The sequence below is a fragment of the Papio anubis genome, chromosome 4 (genome assembly GCF_008728515.1).
Source record: "Papio anubis isolate 15944 chromosome 4, Panubis1.0, whole genome shotgun sequence".
NCBI lineage: Eukaryota > Metazoa > Chordata > Mammalia > Primates > Cercopithecidae > Papio > Papio anubis.
This window is the reverse complement of record NC_044979.1, coordinates 19,955,471-19,965,285: the sequence shown is the minus strand read 5'-3', so window position 1 is coordinate 19,965,285 and position 9,815 is coordinate 19,955,471. Positions and strand designations below refer to the sequence as shown.

The following is a 9,815-nucleotide window of genomic DNA, read 5'->3' as shown; positions in this document are numbered from 1 at the left end:
GGAGTGTCATGGCATGATCTCGGCTCACTGCAACCTCCACCTCCTGGGTTCAAGCGATTCTCCTGCCTCAGCCTCCTGAATAGCTGGGATTACGGGCACCCACCACCATGCCTGGCTAATCTTTTTGTATTTTTAGTAGAGACGGGGTTTCACCATCTTGGTCAGGCTGGTCTTGAACTCCCGACCTTGTGATCCACCCGCCTCGGCCTCCCAAAGTGCTGGGATTACAGGCGTGAGCCACCACGCCCAGCTGGTTTCCTATGTCATTCTAAATCCTTTCTAACCCAGTAAGAGGATGGCTGGATAGATGAATGGATGGATGGATGGATGGCAGATGGATGATCAGTTAGACCAACTCAGGAAAATAGAGAATAACATGGAAAAGAATGCTTTGCATCCCTCACCATCAGTTCCTAAAAAGCTAAAATGGGAAAGTAATCCCTGACCTACCTTCACAAAACCTGGCAAGAAACTGATAGATTGGGGATTTACCCTGAAACCCAAGGCTCAGATGGAGTTCGAGCTTCATTAAAACTAATTCTATTTATTTATTTATTTATTTATTGGAGGGAGTCTGGCTCTGTTGCCCAGGCTGGAGTGCAGTGGCGCGATCTCGGCTCACTGCAAGCTCTGCCTCCCGGGTTCATGCCATTCTCCTGCCTCAGCCTCCCGAGTAGCTGGGACTACAGGCACCCGCCACCACACCCGGCTAATTTTTTGTATTTTTAGTAGAGACGGCGTTTCACTGTGTTAGCCAGGATGGTCTCGATCTCCTGACCTTGTGATCTGCCCGCCTCGGCCTCCCAAAGTGCTGGGATTACAGGTGTGAGCCACCGTGCCCAGCCATTAAAATTAATTCTAAAGGACTGGTTGACATTTTATTCTACTGTTTTTTGTTATACTGATTTTTTTTTAATCAGAAATAACTGGGCCACAGTAGATCTTTTTTAAACTGAGTTTTGTGTGTGGTGTGTGATGTAATTTGTTATGCAATATCAGATGAAATTTTCATGCTCCATTTGCCTTCAGCCACAAACTGTCAATGCCCCACTCCCACCCTCTACAGCAGCAGGAAAAAATAAGTCCAGATCAATGTTGCCCACAAGTTTCTCACCTCTGTATATTCCTTGGACAGCCTTCCAATTTCAGGCTCTTTTGCTCCCCTCACCGTGGCCAAGTCTTAGATGGAAGTTGCAGCACTGATGGCTTCTCAGGGGTGTCCAGACTTGTGTTCCCAAGACGCCTGGCTCCCTGATCTTATCCTCTCTTTTCAGGTCGGGTCTCAGATCAGGAATCTTTAAGGGCCAACTTTGCATTCTGGGCAAGTGAATGACACCTAGGGCACACCCTCTTCTCAGCAGCCTGCACCTGATCCCCTTTTAAAGGGGAAATTACATTTCTTGTTAAGACAGAAAGAGGCTGCCGAACTTTGGAGGAAATTACTGTTGTTCTCAGGACAGCTGGAGGAATTTCTGAAAGAGAACACCTAGGCAAGGGGCAGAGGGAAGCTTTGCCCTTGCAAAAATTTGCTCACAGCCATTGTTTAGACTTAAGGGGCAGGTTCATGCCCATCCTGTCGGCCATATCCTGCAGGGTAGCAGGCATTGTAGCCGCTGGTATAGGCCATGGTGCCCGCCACCGTGGAGCCGCCTGTACTGTACATGGAGCACCCTTTGCTATGCCAGGAGTCACTGAGTGGCCAGGCTGTGGGCTAGTCTTGGGTCAACTCTGTGGGCCTCAATGGCCCTGCTTCTGTTCGTTATTTCCATACAGACATCAATGTGCCTGACTTCCCTGATTACCATTGCACTGAGATTTTTGATGGGGCAAAGTCTTCGAAAGAGGATGGCAAGGCTAGGAAAGGGTTCTCCTATTTGGAAACTGCAACACCTGCTGTGGGTGTTGCATACGCTGCCAAGAATGTCATCTCCCAGTTTGTTTCCAGCATCAGTGCTTCTGCTGATGAGTTGGCCATGTCGAAAATTGAAATCAAGTTATCTGACATTCCAGAAAGCAAGAACATGGCTTTCAAACAGAGAGGCAAATCCCTGTGTGTATGCCATCAAACCGAGAAGGAAATTGACCAAGAAGCTGCAGCTGAAGAGTCCCAGCTGAGGGCCCACAGCATGATTTAAGGGCCAGGTGCGGTGGCTCATGCCTGTAATCCCAGCACTTGGGGAGGCTGAGGTGGGTGGATCACTTGAGGTCAGGAGTTCAAGACCAGCCTGACCAACATGGTGAAACCCCGTCTCTACTAAAAATACAAAATTAGCCAGGTGTGGTGGCATGCGCCTGTAATCCCAGCTACTCGGGAGGCTGAGGCAGGCGAATCACTTGAACCTGTGAGGCAGAGGTTAAAGTGAGCCGAGATCACACCATTGCACTCCAGCCTGGGCAACAGAGTGAGACTCTGTGTCAAAAAAAAAAAAAAGAAGAAGAAGGATGGGCTGGGAGTGGTGGCTCACACCTGTAATCCAAGCACTTTGGGAGGCCAAGGCAGGTGAATCACTTGAGGTCAGGAGTTCGAGACCAGCCTGGCCAACATGGCAAAATCCCATCTTACTAAAAATACAAAAATTAGCTGGTAGCGGTGGTCCATGCCTGTAGTCCCAGCTACTCGGGAGAATGAGGCAGGAGAATTGCTTGAGCCTGGGAGGCGGAGATTGCAGTGGGCCAACATCATGCCACTGCACTCCAGCCTGGGAGAGAGAATGAGACTCTGTCTAAAAAAAAAAAAAAAAAGATAAAAAAGGAGTAAAGGATGAGTGCAAAGCCTATCAGGATAGCCCATTCGAGTTTCTTTACTAGGTGTTTGCATTCATCCTGTGTGCACCCATTGCAAGTGAAGATTTTGATGGTGATTACTGCCCTTGCAATGGGTCACACAGATGCATCTGGCAGGATCTGAGAGGGGCCCGCACCTCTTAACCTTGGAGCTTCCTCACACGAGTTCACCAGTGAGGATACAGTCATGTTGGTTAGAGACTGGGACTCAAAAGGCCGGGCGCGGTGGCTCAAGCCTGTAATCCCAGCACTTTGGGGAGGCCTAGACGGGCGGATCGCGAGGTCAGGAGATCGAGACCATCCTGGCTAACACGGTGAAACCCCGTCTCTACTAAAAAATACAAAAAACTAGCCGGGCAAGATGGCAGGCGCCTGTAGTCCCAGCTACTTGGGAGGCTGAGGCAGGAGAATGGCGTAAACCTGGGAGGCGGAGCTTGCAGTGAGCTGAGATTCGGCCACTGCACCCCAGCCTGGGAGACGGAGCAAGACTCCGTCTCAAAAAAAAAAAAAAAAAAGAGACTGGGACTCAACTTGTAGGCTCCTTCAGTCTTTGTGTCACTGTAGAAGAGTTATTTGAGAGCAAGGCTTCTGAACTTCAAGTTGCTTGATTTGAAATATTTAAGAATTGATAATAACGGATTTGCAAACATTACTGTGAATTGAATTTAATGTTGAATACTTTCAGGCATTCACTTAATAAAACAACTGTTTAATATTGTTACACAGTCATACACTTGAAAAGTGCAATGTCTTTTAGGTAATTCTAATTTTTACTTTAAAAACATTATTTATTTTTATTTATTTATTTATTTTTGAGATGGAGTCTTGCTCTGTCTCCCAAGCTGAAGTGCAGTGGCATGATCTTGGCTCACTGCAACCTCTGCCTCCTGAGTAGCTGGGATTACAGGCGTGCACCACCATGCCCAGCTAATTTTCATACTTTTAGTAGAGATGGGGTTTCACAATGTTGGCCAGGCTGGGCCCAAAATCCTGGCCTCAAGCAATTCAACCACCTCGGCCTCGCGAAGTTCTGGGATCACAGGCATGAGCCACCATGCCTGGCCTAATTCTACTTTAAAACTACAGAGTGGTATATAAAAATAAACAAAATAGAATTCAGGGTCAAAAGGCTGGTGATCCACTTAAGCACAGTGTTCTTTTTAGATAGTTGTTGAGATGGACAGTAGTGAGCTGAGAACCTGAAAATCATCCAGTGGCCATGGGCGCATGGGATTGGTGGATTTCTTATCCCACCATTTGCATGCTGTCTTAGTCTATTCTCCCAGTTCAGCCATCGCTGACAGTATCTCCTCCATACCCAGGGCTTTATAACCACCTTTTCTACAGTCCAGAGAGGTGGAGATCATTATTTCCATTTGGCAATGAGGGGAACAACTCCATTTCTTTCCTGAGGGCACTCATGATAACGCATCAAAGTTGGGACTCAAACATGTACATCTTCTGACCTTAGCCATCATTCTTTTGCTCAGCCTCATTAAGTGAACATTTATTGAGCATCTAATATGTGCCTTCCACTGTGCTGGAAAAGTCATGACACTGACATGGAAGGTGACATAGAAGCTTCCTTTTACGTTTGAGCAATGCCGCTTCCATGAGCACCAGTCAGTTTTACCACACACAGGGCACGTGGGCACTTAAAAAACAGGGTCTCGGCCAGGTGCAGTGGCTCATGCCTGTAATCCCAGCACTTTGGGAGGCCGAGGCAGGCGGATTGCAAGGTCAGGAGATTGAGACCATCCTGGCTAACACGGTGAAACCCCATCTCTACTGAAAATATAAAAAATTAGCCAGGCATTGTCGCGGGCACCTGTAGTACTCGGGAGGCTGAGGCAGGAGAATGGCATGAACCCGGGAGGCGGAGCTTGCAGTGAGCCGATCTAGCGCCACTGCACTCCAGCCTGGGCGACAGAGCAAGACTCTGTCTCAAAATAAACAAACAAACAATAACAACAAAAAAACCAGGGTCTCATCCAAAGCGTAATTTTGAATTTAATCAGCTCTTTTAGAACTTTACTAACAACGAAAATTTAGAACTGGCCAGGTGCGGTGGCTCACACCTGTAATCCCAGCACTTTGGGAGGCCGAGGCGGGTGGATCACTTGAGGCCAGGATTTTAAGACACCAGCCTGGCCAACATGGTGAAACCACGTCTCTACTAAAAGTACAAAAATTAGCCATGGGTGGTGGCAGTTGTCTGTAATCCCAGCTACTCAGGAGGCTGAGGCTGGAGAATTGCTTGAACCTGGGAGGCTGGAGGTTGCAGTGAGGTGAGATTGCACCACTAAATTCCAGCATGTCCCTGAGACAGAGTGAGGTCCTGTCTCAAAAAAAAAAAAAAAAAAAAAAAAAAAAATTAAATAAGATACTATTAAGTACTTTGTAAATTGCAAAGGCACTAAAAAAATAAAAAAGACGGCCGGGCGCGGTGGCTCAAGCCTGTAATCCCAGCACTTTGGGAGGCCGAGATGGGCGGATCACGAGGTCAGGAGATCGAGACCATCCTGGCTAACACGGTGAAACCCCGTCTCTACTAAGAAATACAAAAAATAGCCGGGCGAGGTGGCGGGCGCCTGTAGTCCCAGCTACTCGGGAGGCTGAGGCCGGAGAATGGCGTGAACCCGGGAGGCGGAGCTTGCAGTGAGCTGAGATCCGGCCACTGCACTCCAGCCTGGGCTACAGAGCGAGACTCCGTCTCAAAAAAAATAAATAAATAAATAAATAAATAAATAAATAAAAATAAAAAAGACAATGACAATGATACTTAATTCTATCAGTATAGTTACCAAAAAGATAATAATCTACATGGATAAAGTCCATTCAGACAAAACAGTCAGTGGGGCTGGGGGCTCATGCCTGTAACCCCAGCACTTTGACAGGCTGAGGCGGGAGGATAGCTTGAGCCCAGGAATTCAAGACCAGCCTGAGCAACATAGTAGTGAGACGCCCCCTACCCATGCAACTCTACAAAAAACTAAAAAAGATTAGCTGGGCATGGTGGTACACCCCTGTAGTCCCAGCTACTCAGGAGGCTGAGGTGGGAGGAACATTTGAGCTAGGGAAGTTGAGGCTGCAGTGAGCTGTGATCACACCACTGTACTCCAGCCTGGGCAAGAGTGAGACCCTACCTCTCTCTATATATATATATGCAAACGTATATATATATATGTTATCTTGTATATCATATATCTATCTTATCGGACTCTTAGGAGTCTGCTAGTGCAGGCACTTAAGAAATGACGCATGACTTTGGCGCCCACAGAGCCAGGGAGTACCAGGCCAGACCACTTGGTGGTTTCCCTCCCAGCACACCATTTTCTGAACTCGTCAAAGCCTCCAAATCTCTTTCTCCAGTTACTCCAGCATAACATGCATTGACAGTAAACAAAGTCCCTGATGATGTCCTGTTGCCACACTTCTTTTCACAGGATTTAGCAATCCAGAGGGCCGCACCGGGGGCAGCCCTCCCTCCAAACGAGAACATTATCTCTTCTTCCTCAGTGAAAATTCATGAGAAAGTTCCTAAGCTTGTAATGCTTAGCCCTAGACAAGGGAAAAAGGTGTTTGAGGAAGGAGGAAATGAGGAAATAGAATATGCATAATCCTTCTCTGGGATTAGTTTGTGTAGCTCTGTTGTTCAGCTTTGGCCTATAAGTCAGTAGTAAATGGTATGAAATAATTTTTTTTTTCGAGATGGAGTCTTGCTCTGTCACCCAGGCTAGAGTGAGGTGGCTCGATCTTGGCTCACTGCAACCTCCACCTCCTGGGTTCAAGCGATTCTCCTGCGTCAGCCTCCTAAGCAGCTGGGACTATAGGCGCCCCCCACCATGCCCAGCTAATTTTTGTATTTTTAGTAGAGACAGGGTTTCAACATATTGATCAGGCTGGTCTCAAAGATTCCCAACCTCAGGTAATCCACCCCCCTCAGCCTCCCAAAGTGCTGGGATTACAGGCATGAGTCACCGTGCCCAGTCTGGTATGGAATAATTTTGAATAAAAACTTCTTTTTTTTTTTTTTTTTTTTGAGATGGAGTGTCGCTCTTTCGCCCAGGCTGGAGTGAAGTGGTGCAATCTCTGCTCACTGCTTATTTTTTTGAGATGGAGTCTCACTCTGTCTCCCAGGCTGAAGTGCAGTGGCATGATCTCGGCTCACTGCAACCTCCGCCCCCCAGGGTCCAAGTGATTCTCCTGCCTCAGCCTCCCGAGTAGCTGGGATTACAGGCACCTGCCACCACACCCAGCAAATTTCTGTATTTTTAGTAGAGACGGGGTTTCACCATGTTGGCCAGGCTGGTCTTGAACTCCTGACCTTGGGTGATCCACCCGCCTTGGCCTCCCAAAGTGCTAAGATTAGAGGCATGAGCCACTGCGTCTGGCCGAATAAAGACATCTTAAGGAAAAAGTGAATGACTCAGATGTTTATTTTCTCAAATACAATATTTAAAATATTGCAAGAAGACATCTGTTTAGCATTCTCCCCTCATTTCTCAATTATTTTATTATTTGAGAATTAATACCCCACACGAAGACAAAAATCACTTGCCAAAGTCCTTCTTCTCTGACATGGTTAAGTCGTGTCAAATCCACAGGCTGATATCCAAATAATACACAGCTTCATGCTTCAGGTGAGCCAAGAACAACCTTCCCATTGAACGCCTTGCAGGGGCTGATACCAAAGACAGACTGAACTTCTTTCATTGGCAGGGAGACCGCTGCGGGAGGTGCAGCCCTCAGCCTACTCCTCGGCTGTGCCATCCAGGATGTGTTTAAAGGAAAATGGAGAAAACTTGTAACCATCGCCGACATAGAACTTGTTCTGGAACTCAACCCTGTTGTTGTGGGGAGGGCGTGGGGTAAGAAAAGGGAGATTGAAACACATCAGTTAGAGGCTGGAAGGTGGAGGGAGGAGGCAGCAGAGCATTTGTAAAATCAAGCACAAAGTCAGAAGGGTTGGCCACGGCAGGCCCCCAGGCTGATGGCTACCATGAGAATCCTGAGGATTCTTTTTTTTTTTTTTTGAGACAGAGTCTCACTGCATTGCCCAGGCTGGGGTGCAGTGTCACGATCTTGACTCACTGCAACCTCTGCCTCTCAGGTTCAAGAGATTCTCCTGCCTCAGCCTCCTGAGTAGCTAGGGCTACAGGCACATACCACCATGCCTAGCTAATTTATATATATATGTGTGTGTATGTGTGTGTGTGTATATATATATATTTTTTTTTTGAGACGGAGTTTCGCTCTCGTGGTCCAGGCTGGAGTGCAGTGGTGCGATCTCAGCTCATTGCAACCTCTGCCTCCCAGGTTCAAGCGATTCTTCTACCTCAGCCTCCTGAGTAGCTGGGCTTACAGATGCCCACCACCACGCCCAGTTAATTTTTGTATTTTTAGTAAAGACCAGGTTTTGCCACGTTGGCCAGGCTCGTCTTGAACTCCTGACCTCAGGTGATCCACCCACCTCAGCCTCCCAAAGTGCGGGGATTACAGGTGTGAGCCACTGCACCCAGGCCATGAATCTGAGGATTTTTTAAGCCCTTCTCTCACCTGTCTCTTACCACCTTCCCCTTCCCCTCCCCCTCACTTCCTCTAGGCCACTCTGCTTGTGGGCTCATGGCCACAGCACAACAACTCTTCCCTCACAGAAGGAGCTTCCCCACCCCCATCACAAGCCAAGATGCCCTCACTGTGCAGTGCTCTCTCGTGTCGTTTTCCATTTCCATCCAATCCTAAAATGTGGGACTCGCATACTGTAGAACGCAAAGACCCTTGACCTATATTTTTGTAAATGATCATGTAGGATCATTTATGTTTTGTTTTATTTATTTATTTATTTTGAGATGGAGTCTCGCTCTGTTGCCCAGCCTGGAGTGCAGTGGCTCGATCTCTGCTCACTGCAAGCTCTGCCTCCCGGGTTCAAGGGATTCTCCTGCCTCAGCCTCCCGAGTAGCTGGGATGACAGGCATGCACCACCGCCCCAGCTAATTTTGTATTTTTAGTAGAGAGGGGTTTCTCCACATTGGTCAGGCTGGTCTCGAACTCCCGACCTCAGGTGATCCGCCTACCTTGACCTCCCAAAGTGCTGGGATTACAGGCGTGAGCCACCGCGCCCGACCTCATTTCTGTTTTATTAAGTTACGGGGTTTGGTTCATCTCCTCAATGACACGGAGGGGAATGACGTCATCATGGAGGCAGGGGATGCGGTGGCTCTCCTCACTCAGTACATGAAGTGTAAAGGCTTCTTTATGAATAGTGGCCATAGAGGGAGGAAGAAAACAGCAGGGCAAGCCGTGTACAGTCTCTGCAGCTGAAGGGCTTGCTCTGCACACTCAGAATTACTGGTTGAAATATAACTTGGAAGGCAACCAGAGGCCCGAACACGTTTCCATATTCATCAACCTAATGACAGCTGGTTGTCGATGGATACATCTGTGCGTGTCCAGGGCTCCCTGTGAGCGTCTCCCTCCTGGTGGTGCCCTCCTTGTCTTTGCACTTTTGAGACTTTCATAACTTGTTGGTATAACTCCTGCACTCGGCAACAAAAGCCAAACATCCCAGATTCACTGGGCGCGGTGGCTCATGCCTGTAATCCCAGCACTTTGGGAGGCTGAGGCAGGTGAATTACTTGAGGCCGGGAGTTTGAGACTAGCCTGGCCAACATAGCGAACCCCCATCTCTACTAAAAATACAAAGATTAGCTGGGCGTGATGGTACGTGACTGTAATCCCAGGACTTCGGAAGGCTGAGGTGGGTGAATCACTTGAGGCCAAGAGTTTGAGACCAGGCCAGCAAACATGGGGAAACCCCATCTCTGCTACAAATACAAAACTTAGCTGGCCGTAGTGGCAGACACCTGTAATCCCAGCTACTAGGGAGGCTGAGGCAGGAGAATCGCTTGAACCCGGGAGGTGGAGGTTACAGTGAGCCACGACTGCGCCACTGCACTGGGCAACAGAGTGAGAGTCTGTCTCAAAAAAACAAACAAACAAAAAACGCCAAACATTCCAGATTTTCTAAG

At 48.0% G+C, this 9,815-nt stretch overlaps 1 protein-coding gene and 1 pseudogene across 3 annotated transcripts in view; one reads left to right on the top strand and one right to left on the bottom strand.

The window, feature by feature from the left end:
- Nucleotides 1-776: 776 nt before the first annotated feature.
- LOC101010932 lies at nucleotides 777-6,316 on the top strand (annotated as a pseudogene).
- An 889-nt stretch (nucleotides 6,317-7,205) lies between these two features.
- ATP6V0A4 (ATPase H+ transporting V0 subunit a4) overlaps nucleotides 7,206-9,815 on the bottom strand; it is a 91,408-nt gene continuing 88,798 nt past the window's right edge. For all 3 annotated transcript variants that reach the window (XM_009203949.3, XM_009203950.3, XM_009203948.2), the window contains one exon: nucleotides 7,206-7,631. In XM_009203949.3, coding sequence (XP_009202213.1) covers nucleotides 7,538-7,631 — 94 coding nt within the window. In that variant the 3' untranslated portion in view covers nucleotides 7,206-7,537. The remainder of the gene's footprint in view (nucleotides 7,632-9,815) is intronic.